General features: G+C 40.4%; 1 protein-coding gene and 1 long non-coding RNA gene across 2 annotated transcripts; both read left to right on the top strand.

Moving 5' to 3' along the window:
• The first annotated feature begins 3665 nt into the window (after positions 1–3665).
• On the top strand, positions 3666–14455 carry LOC103722355 (uncharacterized). Its single transcript, XM_008812882.6, has 5 exons — positions 3666–4130; positions 4266–4768; positions 12761–12877; positions 13017–13531; positions 13948–14455. The coding sequence occupies exons 2-5, from the start codon at positions 4274–4276 to the stop codon at positions 14261–14263; spliced, it is 1443 nt and encodes a 480-aa protein (XP_008811104.2). The 5' UTR covers positions 3666–4130; positions 4266–4273; the 3' UTR covers positions 14264–14455.
• A 194-nt stretch (positions 14456–14649) lies between these two features.
• On the top strand, positions 14650–15299 carry LOC148700185 (uncharacterized). Its single transcript, XR_015972588.2, has 2 exons — positions 14650–14747; positions 15076–15299. It is a non-coding gene; the product is annotated as an uncharacterized LOC148700185 (long non-coding RNA).
• The last annotated feature ends 5168 nt before the right edge of the window (positions 15300–20467 follow it).

The raw sequence follows: 20467 nt of genomic DNA, 5'->3' as shown, positions 1-20467 counted from the left end.
GATGCAAGATTTTAGAATATTATTGGTTTTGTATGACTTTTAATTTTGTTATTTAATTAAAATTTGATTGTTACTATTTAAATTATTTTTGCTGCCTGATTATGATATCATGATGAGATGCCTTGCATGCTCATGAGGAGAGTTCTCTATGAATATGTGGCGGTCACTGTGACCGCCGGCTCACGTTCTCGAATCGTGGGCGTGATAATTAATAAAGTCCTCCTTGGACTCTATCGAAGACTAGCAAACCCTAGTCTTCGCCCTATATAAGCTCCCATCATCCTCCCCTGCTGGAGAACCAAGTTTAGTTGGAGGGTAGTCACCAGATTTTTTAGATTTTTTTCCTCCATCGCCAATTGCCATCCCGCCGTTGTCGCTGCCATTCGCTGCCGAGAAGCCAGGTAAGAATTCGACAATCTTTGGATAACTATTCTCTCCCTCCTTCGTGACCTTTGGAAGCTCGATGTCGGCCGGTAATCGTCGGATTTTTGGTCGAGAAGGGGCAAAGCCCTTGTTTCTTGTATTTTTGCAAAAACTGTCATGTTTTCTCTTGTTTCCAGCCAGTTCTGCCGCTAACTCTGGTCGCTGAGGCCTCCCTTTGTTCCTTCGCAGCGATCTGTACCCTTAGTTGGAGTTTTGATCGCTTTTGATTTATGATTTGAGGAGTTGAAATCTCTGTTTCTAATGATTTAGGCACTGCTAGTAGAGGTGGGCATTGGGCCGGGCCACCCATGGCTCGGCACGAAGCGGGTGCTACAGTAACGGGCCGTGCTAGGCACGGCTCATAAAAGGGGGCTGGGCTAGGTTAAGGATTTCTGGCCCGCGGGCCGAGTCCGGCACGGCCCATAAAGGCCTAGGCTGGCACGATTCGTGGGCCAAGCACAACACGGCCCGCGGGCCAGCCCGGAACGGCCCATAAGGGCCTGAACCGTTATGGGAGGAAAGGGGTATTTATAGGACTCCAATTTTTTCCCCAAAATACCCCTCAAATTAGCCGTTTTATTGCTGTTGGGAGGGGCAAAATAGGTAAAAAGCCACAAATAGCCGTTATGATCCAAAAAATAGCTGTTATGGGCCACCTATAACGACTTTTTTTTTGGACAGACGGGCCGTGCCAAGCATGGCCCGTCTCGTGCCGGGCCCGGCATGGCCCGCCACCCCACGGGCCTAGGGCCGTGCCGGGCTTAGCTTTTAGGTTAAGCGGGCCGTGCCTAACAGGCTGGGCCAGGCACGACCCGTTTGGTCTGTGGCCTGGTGGGCCCGGGCTCGGCCCGATGCCCATCTCTAACTGCCAGCCGCTAGTCGCCGCAGGCAGTTGACTGCTTGTTGGCTGGCCATAGTACTCTTTGAGTTCATGAACAAGGCATGTAAGTTGAAATTCGAATTGAATTAATTTTTGATCAAAATTTAAACAAGGGCATTGAACTAAACTGGGGGCTTTCCTCTCACTAGTTGATGTAAAAGAATTAATTCAACAATGCTTAAGCACTTAACAAGTTAAAAGTTTTAATTAATTTCAAAATGTTCTGGAGAGCCACTCTGAACCCAAACACCTAGCCATTCCAAATCTATAAAAGCAAATTAAACATTGGACAAGCATTTACACTAGGAAAATCAAAACATAATCGTGATCTATTGTCATTAATCTGATATCAAACTAGAATCTATATTTTTGATCAAAATCCCTTTAAAACACATAAGAAACAACAAAACAATTAACTAAACTACTCTCCATTGATTCTAATATCATCTTCATTGGAAAAATCAAAAAACAAGAAAAAGAAAACAATGAGATTAGAAGGCCATAAGATAAGAATGATAGGAGAGAGAGTGAAAGAGGGATAGTTGGTGTTGTTGTTGGGCTCTAGCTGCCAAGAGCATAGAGATGGATGGGTGAGGTTTTTTTTTTTGTTGTATAACGTCTGCTTATACTACTCTAGTGTAAGTACAATCAACAAAATCAAGAGAAAGAAAATGACAAAGCAGTGGAGAAATATCCCCTGGTGTGTCCAGAGGACCTCTCCGGAGTGCTAGGCTGCAAAGAAGGCGACCTAGTCAGCGGCTCTATTCGCCTTTTGGTATACATGCACGGCCTGAAAGGTGCTACAATTTCCCACCATCCAATGGATGTCGCAGAGCAGAGGGTTTTCATCCCCCCTCCACCCCTCATCGTGTATGTAGTCGATCACCGTGACTGAGTCTCCCGCAAAGAGGATATACTCAGTTCTCAATACTTGTCTCGGATAGGTGATGCCCTTCTATGCTGCCCTGAGCTTCGTCATTGCGGCTGTCAATCCAATGGTGCTTCACCCTCTAGCAACAATCAACCTTGAGATATGACTCCTGATCACAAAGCTAATACATGCTCTGTCTCCATCACTGGAAGTGCTATCATCGAAGTTTACTTTAAGATGGTCGGGGGGTGGGGGCTTCCAAGAGACAAGGACGATTCTGGGTGCTGTAACAGGAGAGTGGGGGTCCCAGATGTCCCTAACTATCCCATATGAGGTCGTTGTTGTAGCCTCAGCAGTTTGAAGAAGAGCTCTCTCCACTATACTCCTCGAGGGCACCCACTTGTCTTCAAAAATTCGGGCGTTCCTGTCCAACCATATATGATATGCCAAATAAGCACAGGTGATGCCCTACTCAATTATCCTCAGGCTCTGCATGGCTTCCCTCATCTGGCGTAGTAGATCATCAGCTGATGGGGGAGGTGTTTGTCACAATCTACTAACTTAAGTGAGCAAGGTGGAGAGAAGAGAGGGGGAAATAGATCGAGAGGGAGGGAGTGCGTTTGAGGGTGGCATGCATACACGGAGCGAGCCTGTTAGTGGTTGTTAGTGGTTGGTGGCTTATTGACAATTGGGTTAAATTGGATTAGATATGGATCAAATACTAGTATATCAAACCTATATTTGTTTTATTTGAATACGAATAGGGATGATAGTCAAGTGCAAAATTTTATATCCATATTTATTTTGAACAAATATAGATATAAATCAGATAATAGAATTATAGATATAAATATGAATATAAGTCGGATAATTAAACTTTATGAACATAGAATCAAAAAAAATTGCTAAGTGGAAGATAAATCAGGTTAATGACATGTTAATATGGTTATTTACTTTTTTTTTAAACTTCACAACTGATATGTAAAATTAAATAGTATTAAAGATATATCAGACATTCAGATAAGGATTGGAAGGTTGTCTATCTATATTTATATTTATTCTTTTTTATCAAATTTAGATACATATATGGATATTAGTTGAATGCTCTAATTTCTATCCATATTCGGATAGATTAGATGGATATTATTATGTCCGCTTTCACCTTTAATTCCTGGTCAACTATTTTCCATGTCTAGGGGAGCTGGAGAGGAGATTTGAGGTGGCACCTCTATTCAATTCCAATCAAGCTCTAGTCCCCCCTTTCGGACTCGGATTTCTTTATTTTACGAACTGGCTGGTTCGAACCCAGGATTGAACCACGGTTTTGAGCCGTTTTTGTTAAATCTACTAGTTTTTGATCTAATCTGGTTTCGGAGTGGTATCCGGATTGGTGGCGTGGGTGAGTTCAACCGGTTCAACTAGACTACCCGGTCTTGTTTCCAAAACGTTGGTTATAACCACCCGGCCTCGGCGCCTCCTGGCTCTAAAACCATTTTGTCAGTGCTGGAGGCGTTACTCCTTTTATTTCAGAAGCATTTAAAATCCGCACCCATGCTCACTCGCACCATTCACCACAAACTCGCTCTGGCCCCCGCTCTTTTGGTGTTCCATCTTTCTTACGCGATCTTATCCAGTGGCCGCGGTGCCGATTTCTCGCCGTGCTCCAATTCCGCGTCGAGTATCTTGCCGAGGAATTTACCTGCGCCGGAGCGCACCGAGCTACTTCCCCCGGCTCACCGCTGCCCAGGGTTCGAGCGCGCCCACGTGGCCTCCATCCGAAGCCGCTCCTCCTCCTCTTTCTCATCCCAGCCGTCCCTCTCCCCTATTTAAATCCACGGAGCTCCGCCCACGTTCGCCGGTTCGCCCCTCTCTTGCGGCCGTCATTAGAGATCGATCGTCCGGTCTGGTATAATCGCTTCCTCCCTTCTCCCGTGCTTTCTCTGGATTTGTTTTTAGGTATGGGGTTTTGGTTTCTTTTTGGATTAGGGTTTTTCTCTGTGGCGATTAGGGTTTCCTGAGCCAAATTTTTGGTTGTTCCCGTTGGAATCCAGAGTTTCGATCGTTGTTTGATTTGCTTTCGTTCATCCTCAGCTGCTTCCATGGCGAAGCCAGACAAGTTGAAGAACAAGAGACCCGCGGCTTCCGCTTCTGCGTCCACTGCCCCCTGGAAAAAGATTAAGAAGAAAAACAAGGGGCAAAAGATCAAAGATGCCACTGCGACTGATTCGGCGAATGCTGCGGCCTCTTTGCAGGACCCGGCGCCGGCCTCTGCCTCGACGGTTGCCCCGGCGGCGAAAGATGGCAGACAGGCTGAGGGGAAAAAGAAGGCTGAGGGGCAGAAAGGTGAAGAGAAAGCGGAAAGGCGGTCCGGATTCATCTTCATGTGCAGTGGGAAGACGAAGCCAGAGTGCTTCCGCTACCGGGTGTTCGGGCTGCCCAAGGGGAAGATAGAGCTGGTGGAGAAGATCCAGCCGGGGACAAGGCTGTTCCTCTACGATTTTGACCTGAAGCTTCTCTACGGGGTCTACAAGGCCACAACCAAGGGTGGGATGAACCTGGAACCACGAGCTTTTGGAGGGGGATTCCCGGCTCAGGTAATCAAGTTTTTTGATTTTTTTTTTTTCTTCTTCTTTTGTATATAATTGACTACTGCCTGTCATTTTACATTTTTAGAGGCCGCATCTTCTTCGCCAACTATTTGAGCTTGAGGGAAAGGAGGGAGAGAGAGAGAGAGAGAGTTATCTGACATGGGATCCAGAAATGTTTCCTCGTTAAGTTTCTAGTTTATGTAAAATTGACTAATGTTTCTTATTTTCACTCTGTTGAATGCAGCATCATTCTTTTACCAAAAAAAATGCAGCATGATTCCTGCCAGTTGTTTAAATTTGAGAGGAAGGAAATAAGTGTTTGGTTTGAATCATGACAGATACCTTAACTACTTGTATATTTGGTTGTTTCCTTGTAGGTCTTGTCAGAATTGTTTCTGTTTTGATGGTTCAAAGAAATGCAAATTAACGTGGGTTGGTTGAGCATTTGTTTATGGTAATGCCTTGGCATATATTTTAGGGGCTCATGGAAAATCATGGTCTTTATGTTATGATTGCTATCGGCTTTTTAGTTTGTACGTAATATCTAGTTATAATTTTGGTTGAACCATGACTAGTGCTGGTCCTATGAGCTCCTACCATTGCATTCCCTGAATTAAATTCCTTTTTATCGTTTCGACTAGCAAGCAATGTGTCATGACTATGGGAGTCTACTAGCATTTTTGCATCGACTAAAATTTTGTCATAACTAGTCGTGCTTGTTTAGATCCACAAGGTTGAATGGACTAATGCTGAATGGAATGATGTTTGGATGCTTAAATGCCAAACGAGCCTCAAGTTTGCCTCTATCATGTTATGTTGTTTAAGGGGATGTGGGCACTGTTATTTTGACATTTCAATTAGGCATTTCTTGGTTGTGGAATAAATATCAACAAATTAAGAAAAAGTTATCTGAAAGGGGTAGCAAATAAAATGCCTTTAATGTGCATTAGATTTCATGATAATTTGGATTTTATTACAAGGGTAAAATTGCCTTCTTTTTTTCGTATATTTAGGGGGGAGAGGAGCAAGTGAGTAATTGGAGGGATAATAAGTTTATGCCCAATTCCACACAATAAGCCTCTCTGATCCCAAGGTTGAAAGTGGCTTATGATGTGAGTGGACAAATATCCCTTGGGATGTCGTAACTAAGGAATAAGCCTATTCTGCAGTGCCAAAATGCTATTTGGCAGGAGAAGTGGATTAGTAGGGGGATCTCTCCCACTTATTTTGCAACCATTCAAGGCCTTAAGGAATTGCTTCGTATGGCTTATCATTTTAAGAAAACAATGATATATAAGTGCACAATCTTGATATTGATGCATTGGAGTGATTTTCATGTTTGGCATGTATTTAAAAGTTGGCAAGCTGATCTCCTAGGATTGCACTTCCAGAATTAGTTGCCAGTCTTGGAGAATTGGTCAGTTGATTTTTATGGGGCTGCTGCTTTTTATTATAGTTGTGGATGATATGGGATAAATCAATTGTATGATAAGTGATGAGGATGATTTGGGGCGGAACAAAGCTTTGGTGGACGAGGCCAGTCAAGGACTAAAGTCTCGGTATCGTTAAATATATACCTGTCTAGTCATGGGTTGGTATGGTACCAAGATGGGTTAGGATGTATGGGGATCGACCAAAATGACCACTAAAGAACAAAAAAGAAAAGGAAAAAAGAAAAGGAAAAAAGAAAAGGAAAAATTGTGCCCTAGGATACTAGGCTATCTCAAGTGTCGGGATCAAATTGTCCTTGTTCGTCTCTACCAATTGGGATGGCTGCACATCTCAGTCCATGTGGGAAGCAATGTTTTGGAGAAGCCGCAGCTACAATTCTCTCATGGATGTTGTGGGATGTGTCAGTGCCATCAGGATGTTAATTCTTGGATCCGATAGATTGGATCATCAAATGGAGGGAAAAGTAGAGATTTGGAGGGCATCCTGCTCATTGGTTGATAAGATTACCAATCCTTTGCCAAATACTCCTTTTGAGGCAATCATGTGTGATCAGATGTTGTATAATTCACATTAAGAAAATGACGGCAAAAAAAACAACTATCTTATCTAAAATGACCATATACAAACATGTGATTCTCCATCTTTTCTTTTTCCTTTTTCATGGGAATAATCTCAATTATGGGGCATTTATTTTTCGTGTCAAAAAGTGGACAATAGATCATCATTTAGTGCTAATCCTCATAGTAAGGGGAATGGAAGGCAAATCTATTGGAAGTATAGAGTTAATTATCTAACATTCGATCATTATTTGATAGGAAAATTAATCTTGCATCTGTTATTTTATTTCGTTTCTTGATATGGTGTTGCTTGATATCTTTACAATTACGAGAGATATTGGATCTAAAGTTTTGTAGGCTTTTAGATTGAGATATTTGATATCTCAATTTGTCTTAGTTTTGACCTTACTAGGACTCTGATTGATGTTTCGTGCTAAGTGGGTGCATGAAGGTTAAGGTGCCCAAAAAATAATGAACTAAAAATGAATAATAATCAAAAGCATAAACCTAAAATGATGGTTATAATCCAACAAATGTATCATAGAATATCGAACAAGATGTCGTGAGTTAGTGGTAATAACAAATTTGGCAATATCCAATACTAAGTCATAAATCAATCTCATTTTCTGTACATAAATTGGAACAAGTTGTTAAGATGGACGCCTGATGGGCTGTATAAGCAGCTGTTGTTGTTGTCTTTCAATCGTTGGAGATAACCAAGATACTAAACATTGAAAACCTTGCATCAAATGTCTATTTGGATTGTTTTAGGAATACGATGGGCAAGTGAGGTCGTGTTGGTGGATTAGCAAGAGAGGGATTTGTGGTTAGCTAGAGGGGGTTGAACTATTCATATGAGGCACACCAAATTTAAGATTTTAGTAGGTTTAAGCATGAATGTGCTTAGACATAGAGGAAATAAGACAAGATGTGCTTGTGGCATGGGAGTGTAAGGATGCTAGTGATGGGGCATGTACCTACCTTCGACTATTATGGACTCTTCTATATGTGCTAAGTATATTTTTTCAAAGATATTTATTGTGTAGTCGTTATATAATTAAATTTGGTGCTATAAGTTATCTTTTTCCATCATTAGCAAACATGACAACTTTTAAGAAGAGAGAGAGATGCACTTGGTAAAATCTTAGGGGTTTGGTGCTGAGGACTTGGGTTCAAGTCCTGCCCTTGTCATGATATCTTCCATCCTAGTTCTCACAAAAGAAAAAAAAATTCAAGAGATGCAATACGCATTTGGATAGGGATGCAAATTGTTGGGTCAGGGCCAAGGATTGCAGAATTTTCAGTGGGTCTGGCCTGAAGATCTGGTCTGAAGAGAGTAAAGGTTGGCCTGGAGCTGGCTTATTTGCTACTCTACATGTGGGTCAATAATCCAAGAGTTAGGTTTAAACTAAACTTTAGTTCGCTCGTGGAGGTCCTGTTTCTTCAGAGTTTTAGTCATAAAAAATCAAGAGGTAAATATAGCAAAAAAGAAGCCAAGAAAATTTCTTATACAACATATATGTAGGCTCTTTATTTTGTATAGCTTTCTATAACTTTGGCTGAAGTTAGTATTGCATATAGGTAAAATTTATAAAGTATACAGTATTTTCAGTTGTTTTGAAATTCCTTGCACTTAGCAATTATGAAATTCTTTGGTGCCTACCGCATTCAAATCTTTTATTTATCAGCTTTTTGGTAGAAGTTGTTCTCTTCTTCCTTATGTTTTTAAGGTTACGTGATATTTAATTAGATGCATTTAGTTATAGAATATTATATTTCATTTATTTTAAAAAATATCATTATTGTGAATGATGGTATCTTCTATTTACTTGTTTGCATTAGTCTTCATAGAGATTGTAGTAAGGGTCTTCTTGGAGGCTTTGGCCCACCAGCAGTTATATTTGTCAGCAGTGCCCTCTTTCACCTCAAGAAAAAGGAAACTATTGAAAATTGTCGCTATGTAGCCTATTTACTAAGAGAAGTAAAGAAATAATGCCAATATGATGGTGAACACCAAAATAAAACATTAGAAAAGCATGCATGGTCAGTTTTGGTTGAAATTGGCTGAAATCACTGAAATCATATAAAAACTACCATAAGTGATTGGAATTTGAAATTGGGTGTAGTGGCAGTTTGGCCGGACCAAACAGTTTCAGCTGAAGCTTAAAATCTTTTTTGAAGAGATTCAACATGGATTGATTTCCTATTTTCGACTGTTGTGAATTCTTTGATGAATGCTGTGTTTTCCGATTATGCTTATTAAATTATCATTATATATATTTTTAAATGAGAATAATTATCTTATTATATTATTTCGTTTAGATTACATGCTTTCGATCTGAGGGCAGAAAATGACAGATTAAACTTGCTTAACTTGTGTTTTATAATATTAACATTGTATAAAGTTTTGAGGAGAATAATTTTTATACAAATTTTTGATTTATATTAATTGGTTGTTACCATTTGAGGGAAACAATGATAGCCCAAACTCTCTTAACTCATGATTTCTAATATGGACATAGCAAAACATCTCTTTCTTAAATTTTCATAGAGTAGAATAAGTCATATCATTATTAACATGAATCTAATCCTTTGTGGTCAGGGTTTCCCTTAAAAAATTCTTGCCTGCACCTTTTTTTCTAATCCTTTGCATGGACACATATTTGAGAATCTGATATATGGACATATTGAAGTGTCTAATGAATAATGAGGGAAAAATATGGGTACATAGGAAAAAATATTTTTTTACTTCATTATGTCCTAATATGTTTTTTGAATGTTGTCTCAAAAAAATTAATTGTATTCATCATTAATGATTTTTAATATGAGTGTTTCTCATCCAAATTTTAAAATTAGATAAAGGATATATAAAGTAGAAAATGCATAAAGCTATTTCAATATCTGAATCCTAACAATAAAAGCTCATTTCTAACATAACTCATTGATGAAATGTCTTACTCTCCAATCTCTAAAAGCTCCAGATGGAGAACTTGATAATTATCTAAGTCAATGTGGATTGGATTAGGATCAAGCTGTAAATCAGAGAGGTTAGGCCAGATTGGATCATGGGTCAAATCGTGAATTCTAAAATTTTTCTAATATCTTCAAAAAATATTACAAGTATAAAAAATCTGAAAATTGAAAATGGGTCAATTATAAAGTAGATGAATGAAAAAGACCATAGAAATAAGAAGTTTAGTTTCCACCATCACGGATGCAAATATTGCTTGTTTGGTGAAACGAATGTTGTGTATACAACCTATCAATTAACTAAAAGTTTGAGGTAGGACATTCCTTTAAAAAAAGTCAGATTTTAGTAGATGGTTACAAAAATATGGAATTTCTTTTATCTTGATATTAATTTCATGAACTCCACATCTTTTGTTTCTTTGCTTTCTAAAAGTCTAAAACCCTAACAACCTTGCAAATTTTATGAGGTGGAACCTATTAGAGATAAAATAAGTATTTCTATGTGCCATATAGTCAAATAAAGAATATAAAATGGACTTATAATGGTTTTAATGTATATATTAATGGGATCAACTTGCTTCTCAAGAACGAAAAAAAAAACATGATTAAGTTGTATCTTATGATCCAAGGATAATATTGATGCATATCTGATCTAAAGAAGGAGATCCGGATTGTTTAGGGCCAGTTTAATCCACTTTTGTGCACTCCTATCTCGTGAACCAAATAATGAGGCCTGGAAACAATTTGGTAATGATTCATTGAATTGCAGGATCCCTTTCATGGATTCTAAGATTTTAACAACAATGGTCTAAACATGCAAGTTTCTAGGTGATATGAAAGAAAAGGCATCATTCTCTATTTTTGGTCATGGCTGGTTGTGATCCAAGTTGATAGAAGTCCTAAAGGAGAGATTTAGAAGGATGGGAGTAGTTAGTGTTGGAATTTTTTTCGTTGCTCATGGTGATCGCTAACATAATAAATCTAATTCTGGGGCTGTGTAATGTATGCATAACCATTTAACCATATCCCTAACTGAAATGCAGTGCCCTGGCTATTTAGCTTTTTTAATTCTCATTGCCAAAGGATTCCTATTTAGGTATATCTTTGATGTTACTTGTTTGCCGGACATTCCTTGTTCATGAATAATCAGTCTTCACACCGTTTATGTTGGTTGGATCCAAAAGTTGGGGGTTGATGTTAGGTATACAAATTGTCATAAGAAGCATGTCAAGCTATGAAGTGGACCATGTAGCATGTTATAAAATACATTATATTTTTAAATCTTTTGGGAAATCCACTTTTATTTTTGAGTGGAACATTTGTTATTGCTATTTTTTTTGAGTATTTCGTCCTTTTGAACATCTATTTTGCTAAGTTTGGACCCTTGATTCCTTAAGTACAAAAAATGCTAGTGGGTTATTTGCATGTTAGGTTGACAAATTGTCATAAGAAGCATGCTAAACTATGAAGTGGACCATGTAGCATGTTATGAAATACATATTATATTGAATTCTTTTGGATGAAATCTATGTTTCTTTCTGAGAGGAACTTTTGTTATTTCCATTTGTTTTGAGTATTTCCTATGTTTGAACATCTATTTTACTGAGTTTGGACTCTTAGTTCCTTAAGTACAAGTTGGTCATATGCTTTGTTTATCCAACACTTAATATACCCCAAAGTACCCACGTTGTTGCCTAAACATGAATATTGGTGTGATATTTGGACATGGCTCCATTAGAAGAAATTCTTAAGACAGTCAAAGGACTTGACGCTTAGACACACACCTGAACATGACACCCTAAAACCAAATTCCATGTAACATAGGTCTTGCCAAGTCTTTCGTGGTTGAAAATGGCTTAATTGTTATATCATGGCAAGATGATTGGTTAGTTAATAATGCTCTTAAGGATACGTTTCCTACTGTTGGTCATGTAATAGCGAAGAGGGATGTTTTTATAGCTGACTTGAACATATCTATTGTCAACTTACTTGGAATTTGGAGTTTCAAATCAAACGATGGATGGATAAAATAGGGATGCGGAATTTATTGAATCATAGTAATTTTCCGTCAAGAAGAGGACCATATCAACTGAAGTGGAGGTGGAATAGTTCTAGTTAGTTCTTGATGAAGAGGGTGCTATGAGAAGTTAAAAGGTTAAGCCGTTAAGGTGTTTCTGCTGTTACTAGTTAAGTGAAGGATTCTAACTGCAGAGAATTTATGAAAGATGAATGGTCTACCCCTCTAGCTGGTGTTCTTTGCAAATTATTTGATGGAACTATTGATCTCCTGTTTGTTATGTGTCAATTTTCTCTAAGTATCTGGATTCTATTTTTAGAAGTCTCCAAAGTTCATTAGATCCCTTTTGATTGTGACTTTGGAAGGACTGGTTGGACGTTAATATAAAAAAAGACTAGATATTAGGTCAGTTTGCTTTAACAGCCATTTGTTAGTGAATTTGGTTTGAGATGAATCAGATTGCTTTTTCTGGTATCAAAAAGGATGTACAGGAGGTTTTGGTGAAGATAGCTTTTCTTATCAAGGGTTAGACTAGCGAGGCATCTAAGTCTGTAAATCAGTGTTCACAGTCCTTCCAAGTCCAGGGTTTGGAGCCCCTTTTGTATCTGTTGGTTTATTGTTCCTCCTGTGGACTCTTGTTTTCTCCCTTATTTCACTGCTTTTTTTCTGTTTTTCCTCTCTCTCTCTCGTGTGTGTGCGTGCGCGCGCACGTGTATGTGTGTGTGCATCCATGTTTGACTGGTATCCTTCACTGGTTTTTGTACTTGTTTCATTTTCTTAATGAAAGTGCTCTGACAATTAAAAAAGAAAAAGAGAGAAGAAAAGAAAAGATATGCTAGTTGGCCTGGATTGAATGTTCTTACCTTATTTAACAAGTGTCTTTATGGATCAAATTATGATCTACTAATGTTTTAGGTAGTTTGTTAACTGTCTCATCCTAACAGTGACATCAGATCTGTCAATTGATAAAAACATGCTAATTATCCTAGTTTACTTTTGCAGGTGAAATTCAAGATCCATGAGGATTGCATACCTATACCTGAAACTCTTTTTAAACATGCTATACTTGAAAATTACAACTCAAAGGGCAAGTTTACACCAGAACTCAATTCAAAACAGGCAAGTTGAGATTCTGTATCCTGTGGCTTTGAAAGAAGAATCACCATCACCTATATTAGATTTTAAAGCAATTCAGCTACTAGTTTAATGTTTTGCCATCTTGCTACCCAAAATTCTTATTGTTTGAGATTGGGTTCAGGTCCAGAAATTGCTGTTATTGTTCCGCCCTATCAATTTACCACCTCAAGAAACACCTCCTCCCAAGTATGCGGAGGATCGGTACCCTGCACCTCCTGCCCGGTATGTGGAGGATCGACGCCTCCCACCTTCTGCTCCGTATGTTGAGGATCGGCTGCCACCACCTCCTGCCCAGTATGTTGAGGAACGGCTTCCGCCACCTGCTGTTCATTTGTCCCCTCTGGAGGATGCTTATAGAACTGTGTCACGTGTTCCACCTATTGAATACATTCAACAAGCGCCTGCTCCTGGAAATGATCCATATACACATTATGCACGTGCACCACGTGGCATCGAAGCTCGATATGTTCCATCATCTGTTCTGCCTCTAAATGATCCGTATTATCCGGCACCTCCAAATGATCCATATTATCCGGCACCTCTAAATGATCCGTATTATCCGGGACCTCCAACTGATCCGTATCAAGTTGAGAAGAGGCGATCTTACTATGGAGAAAATCCTATTCCATCTGAGCGGTATGTGTTTTATTGTTTCCAGCTGATCGTTTACATTTGTACTTGGGTAGCAGCAGGTTTGGATGTATCCTTTGTGGGATGGGAATAGGTCGGACATTCATCAAACCATTTCATGGCTTGATGTTGTGCCAGCCACGCATTGTGCATCAAAATGTGTGATATGCATGGTGAATTATCATCTATGCCATCACATGCATCTAGGTGGATTTGCCGATGGCAGTACATTAGACTATCAAATAGTCTGATAAGCACCAGAGCTAACCTGATCCTTCCTTTCCATCCCATTCTTGTGCAGTATGTATTGCTGTCCAGCATATAATCCTATATTATAAGATTCTTAACAACTTTTTGTGTGATCATATTACTATACCTTTTTTTTTTGTTGTATGATTCTTATGGGCATTCTTTTGGCTCAGTTATAGGGTGGTGCCTGAGATGATACCGAGGGATCCACTTCCTCCACTGACTAGGGACTTTAGAGCCCTTGCAGGGAGGGAAGCTGTGATGCTTCCCCGTGCAGATCGTGTGGATGATCTTTACTACCCTGAGCGAGTTGTTGGTCATGCTGCTGTAGATGTAACCCACCAACCAAGCCGTTGGGCGTCAAGCTATGAGGATCCAAACAGAGCACATGCTGTTAGTCTGGAGAGGCCAGTCGCTAACAGGGCTAATGTGGCAAACTTGCCTGTATCATCTTTTTATTCATTTTCTGGTGCTTCTGCATCTCGCTGACCATTGAGACCGTAATCTGACCGTATGTTGTCGCTCTGCACTACCAAGCTAACATCCTTATGTGTTCGCATGATTTGTATTTTGAAGAATTATAGCATTAAGTTTTTGCCTTAGAACAATCAGTACCATCTTTCCTCTGGTACAAATAGCAACTCTGGAAGAGCTTTTTATGAAGTTACATTTTATTTGCCAGCTGTGAAAGCCCTATAGTTTGTTCACATTTATGATTGTTTCATGCCTGTTTCTATCTTGGTTACCTGTTCTGGTTGTAGCTTTGGCTTCACCAGTCACATATGGAAAACTTTTCTAGTGGTGGCACTGCCACAATATTTCTCAGATAAGATACTTAAAAATGTAAATTGGGTGAAATGTTGCTTGTCTTGCAGGTTTTTCCAGATTGGTGACTATATCGGTCAGAACCCATCTCTTAAGATATTTTGTCACTGTTTAATGAGCTAATGTTGATCGATGACTTTATAGGAAGGTAGGCAGAATGTAATTTTTTTGCTAGCTTGATGTGCAAACAATAACAAGATTTGAGACAAAATTCTATTTAGGTATTTTTGTCAAAGAATTTGTGTCATCTTATAAGTTTTTATTCCTTTCAAGACATAGGTGCTGTCAGCGAGCCCATTCATGAATTTTCTTGCTTCTTGTGAAGAACTCTGCCGTGTGATGGACTCTCTATGTTTGACAATTCTCTTCTGATGGAAACTTTATTTCTTTTAACATTTTGCATGCATCTGAAACGTATTTTACGGTGTGCATGTTTTCCATGTCCTTGCTCAATAATTTGCTTTGGCATCATGCAGGACCTGGCAAAGTCTTCAACCTATGGCTTTTAATGCTCTTAGACGGGAAATCATAGTTGTTGGGGTAATGGTGAAGCGTGAATGGAGCTATATATACCATTTGAACGGTTCCTAGAGTTTGTAATGGCCAAAATTTCTGTAGCGAACTGAGATGTTACAGCGGCTTGCTATTACCATCCGTTATAGGAAAATAGAGAGATCAACAAGGGAATCACTTGATAAAATTTCTTTACATTTTATATTATTTTCCATCTATGCCTATATATATTTTGTAGACTATTAGTTATGATTAATTTTTTATTTCTTTACCATGAAAGTATCAGATGATGCCTGCCTACCTTGAAATATAGGGGGAACTGGATGATGGTTTCAGAGGCCATTGCTTGATTATTATTTACACCATAATGACCATTTGGAACAATAGTTGACATGGTCTTATGACTGAATTTATAAATTGTGACTTGGTTCTTCACCATAAACTTATAGGAGGGCTTGAAAGGTGAGGGGAATTAAATAGTTGGTCGGTCTGGCGTGGAACCAGTGAACCGGAGGTTGAAGTGGGGCCAAGAAGCTTGTAGTCGAGGTAGAACAATCAGGCAACTGCCCTCACAGGGAAGACCTCTGGAAACGCAAAAAGAAAGGGGGAATCAGTGGAAGTGGCGTAGCTCGTGTTTCCCTTTATTCGACCCCCAGGACTACTTGACCACTCATATGAGCCTTCGCTGGAATTTCCCTCTTAGAAAAACCTACTCCCACTCTAACTTTCCAGTGGGTTTGATTACACGTTGCTATAGTTGACCAGCCACGTCTCCGGGGTTACAAGTGTTTCTTGAAACCATGGTTCGAGTCTCTAAAGTGAAAGCCAATATTATGGCTCTGGAGGCCTGTCACCGGGGTGATAAGTGTTGCTTGAAACCATTGTTCAAGTCTCTAAAAGTGAAAGCCGATGTGATGATTATGGAGGCCTCTAGCTACATTGTGTATTCATGGGGCACATTTACATGTTTGTTGATAAATTGGGTATCTATATTAACAGCTGTTAAATAGTAGAGGTCATGACTTTTTTTTTTCCTTTTTTTTGGTACAACGGCTGCTCATATATAGGTGCAGCCAACTGAATCAAGAGCGAGAACCTGGCACAGCGGTGTAGGAATCCCCTGGTGTGTTCAGAGAACCTCTCAAGAGTGTTGTGAAGTATAGAAGGCAACCTAGTCTGCAGCCCTATTTGCCTCTCGATACACATGCACTGCCTGAAAGGCACTACAGTCTCCCATCATCTGGCGAATGTCGCAGAGTAGAGGGCTCCCATCCCCCTCCACCCCTTCTCTTGTATTCAACCGATCACCGTAGCCGAGTCAACCTCAAGGATGATGTGTTCCGCCCTCAGCCTCCGTCTTGTATAGGTATTGCCCTCCCATGCTGCCCTAAGCTCTACCCCTACAGCTGTCAGCCCATCGGTGCTTCGCCCTCCCACAGCAATCATCCGTGAATCATGACTCTTGATCACAAAACCCACGCCTACCGTCTCCATCACCGATAACACTATCATCAAAGTTCACCTTGAGATGGACAGGGAGCGGGGGCTCCCAAGAGACAAAGACGAGCATGGGCGCTATATCAACAGAGCAGGGGTCCTAGATGTCTCTAGCCATCCCAGATGAAGTCGCCGTAGTGGCCTAGGTGAACTCAACAGCCTGAAGCATGACTCTCTCCACTACACTCATCAAAAGCACCTGCCTGTCTTCAAAAACTTGAGTGTTCCTATCCATCCAAAAAATGTGATACGCCAAGTAGGCACATTTGATTCCCCACTCCATCGTCCTCGAGCTCTGCATGACCTCTCTCATCTGGCGTAGGAGGTCATTAGTAGATTAGATGGCCCAGGGCTTTGGAAACGCAACCTTGCTCCAGATCTGTGCTGCCTGCGGGCACCCAAGCAGAACATAACTGATGGACTCCTCCACATCTGGGCACCAACTACAACATGGGGTAATCCTGACGCCCCTCCCTGCCAACATGCTCCTGGTAGGTAGACAGCCCCATGCCACTTTCTATAGGAATAGGGCCACACAGGAGTAAACACGCATCCTCTAAATCCATCTTTTGTCCATCTTCCTGGCAACAACCCCACTCATAGCCGCTTGTAAGTCCGAAGCACGCACCCTGGATCTACCTATGGCAGCCCAAACCAAACTGTCCAACACCTCCCTCATAGGTAACAGAATGGTCAGAATTCTCTTCACCAGCTGCTCTCCAAAAGCCTCCCTAATCAGCGTCTCATTCCACTTGCTCCGGCCCATGACGATTAGATTGCTAACTTTGCAGCCCTCCAACCTTGTTGAATCGACTAGGGTCGATACTTGACATAGTGGCAGGTCGAGTACCTAGCTATCCTCCAGGACATTAATGGACCGGCCATCACCAACAGCCTACCTGACAGCAGCAAGCACCATCGGAGCATAAGAATAGATCTTCCTTCAAATGAAGGAGCACCGGCACTGAGGATGATAGTGTTATTTTGATGATTAACAAGTTATTATTTAAAGCATGCTATAAGTTAAATTGATACTTCATTTATAAGGTTATTACTCTCAGTACATATGCTTAAATTGAAAACATATATATGGTCTTGTTCATTTGAATGGATCTAACCTTGAGAATGCAGCAAAGTGTGAATTGAGTCGACCCATAGGTTGATTGGGACGACCCCGGCACTTAAAGGAATCATCTGGCACACTCCTGCAAAAAACAGCACAAATGAACAGTGAGTTGGGTCGACCCAAGGTAAGCATGAGTCGACCCAACCTCCAAAGAACCTCAAAATGCCAAGGAAAAATGCTCTCTGGAGTTACTGAGAGGGTCGACCCACACAGTGGTTGAGTCGACCCAAGCTTGAGTCGACCCAAACCCTGAGAGGGTCGACCCAAAGGCAAGACAGAAAGACAGACAGAAATCGGTTCTCTGGAATTACTGAGAGGGTCGACCCAAGAAGAAGTTGAGTCGACCCAAGTAAACTTTGAGTCGACCCAAACTCTGAGAGGGTCGACCCAAATTGAAGACAGAAAGACAGACAAAAATTGATCTTCTGGGAATACTGAGAGGGTCGACCCAAGAAGAAGTTGAGTCGACCCAAGCAGACTTTGAGTCGACCCAAAGAATGGTTGGGTCGACCCAACTGAAGGAAGTTTGAAATTCATGTTTCTGTGTTCTCTGAGAGGGTCGACCCAAGGAATGTTTGAGTCGACCCAAGGTCAAGTTGGGTCGACCCAAGGACAGGATGAGCCGACCCAACCACGGGCTGAACAGTAACGGCTAGTTCTGCAGATGTACTTTTTGTCCTTTCCAAGGCTTGTAACGGCTAGTTTTTCAAATCTGACGGATGGGGCTTGACCAAAGAAGGTGGGAGGCTATTTAAAGGGCACTATTCATCAGAGAGAAATATCTTTTGAGAGGTTTATCAAAGAATACACAAGAATACTAAAGAGCCCTAATCTCCTTCATCAAGAAGCTTCATCCAAGAATCAAAGGAAAGGATTGAGCACATTCAAAGAGGCATCAAGAGCTCCTTCCCCCATTGAAGAGTGAAGCTTCCTTGACAAAGAAGAGCAAAGCAACTTCAAAGCGATAACTTCCTTCTAAACTCTTCTTTGTTGTTCATATTGTCTTATATGCTCATTTAGGAGTTAAATCTTTTATTTTCATTTGCTTAAACACTTTGTAAAGGTTCGTTGGTTAGCCCGCAAAACCAACAAAGGTTTTTGGTGAACCCGTAAAACCAAAGTTGTATAGGTTCGTTGGTGAACCCGCGAAACCAACAAGGTTCTTGGTGAGCCCGCAAAACCAAGTGTATAGGTTCGTTGGTGAGCCCGTAAAACCAACTAGGTTTTTGGATTGTGAGCCCGGAAAACAATCCAACTGTAATCCGTGTGATTATAGTGAAATCCCAAGGGTACGCTTGGGGAGTGGACGTAGGTGCTAAGGAGAGCACCGAACCACTATATATTGTGGTGTTTGTATTGTGCTTGTGTCTCTATTTTCACTTGCTTTACCTTCTATTATTGCATTAGCTTAACTCACTCAAATAGCTTAAGAAAGCATCCACCACACTTAATTAAGAAAGTTTTTAAAAGCACCAAAAGTTTAAAAGAAACCAATTCACCCCCCCCTCTTGGATTGTCACCTTGGGCAACAAGTGGTATCAGAGCAAGGTGCTCTAATAGTGCTCATTGATCTAACCATCAAGAGTTAAAGATCATGGCAACCCAAGTGGGAGGTGCAATGAGTGAGGGGCAATCCACAAATAGACCACCTCTATTTAATGGCACAAACTATGCATATTGGAAAGCTAGAATGAGGATATTCATTCAAGCTTCAGATTATGAGGTATGGCAAATAATCACTAGAGGACCTCACACACCCACACTCAATGTAGAAGGCACTATCATTCCTAAACCAGAAATGGATTGGAATGAAAATGATAGAAGACTTGCACAATTAAATGCAAAAGCAATAAACATACTTTATTGCTCTTTAGATGTAAACGAATTCAATAGAATATCCACTTGCTTCACTGCCAAAGAAATTTGGGATAGACTTGAGGTCACACATGAAGGGACCAACCAAGTCAAGGAATCAAAGATAAACATATTAGTACATAAATATGAATTGTTTAAAATGGATTCTACCGAGTCCATAACTGATATGTTTACTCGTTTTACTGATATTATAAATGGGCTTAAAAGTTTAGGAAAATCTTATTCTAACTCTGATTTGGTGCGAAAAATTCTCAGGTCTCTACCAAGGAATTGGGAGGCCAAGGTAACCGCCATACAAGAAGCAAAGGACCTCAACGCACTGCAGCTAGAGGAGCTTCTAGGGTCACTCATGACCCATGAGTTGACCATGAGGCAAAACTCAGAAGATGAGGTCAAGAGAAGAAAGCCCATAGCACTAAAGACTACCACCCCTAGACAACAATCTGAATCAGAAGATTCAGATGATGATGAAGATATTGATGAGGAAGGGATGGCAGTGCTTGGGAGGAAATTCAGAAAATTCATGAGAGGTAAAAATAGATTCCATAGAAAGAAGCCCTTCTCTAAAGGAAATTCAAGCAAAGAGAGGGGTAAGGATAAAGAAAAGGGTAAGGATAAAGAAAAAGAGAAAGAAACCCCTATTTGCTATGAGTGTAATAAACCCGGGCATTACAAGATAGATTGCCCAGATATGAAGTGGATAGCAAGAAAATTGAAAAAGAAAAATTTTATGGCTGATTGGAGTGAGAGTGAGGAATCAAGTTCAGAGGATGAAGATCATCAAGACACGGCCCAAATATGTCATATGGCCAATGACGATGAGGTAGATTCTGAACTTGACTGTGATTTTACTGTTG

This window comes from Phoenix dactylifera, chromosome 13 (genome assembly GCF_051530095.1).
Source record: "Phoenix dactylifera cultivar Ajwa chromosome 13, Ajwa_hap1_PhDact_Kaust_v1.1, whole genome shotgun sequence".
Lineage (NCBI taxonomy): Eukaryota > Viridiplantae > Streptophyta > Magnoliopsida > Arecales > Arecaceae > Phoenix > Phoenix dactylifera.
Note: the sequence above shows the minus strand (reverse complement) of the source record. Positions and strands in the feature narration are given on the sequence as shown.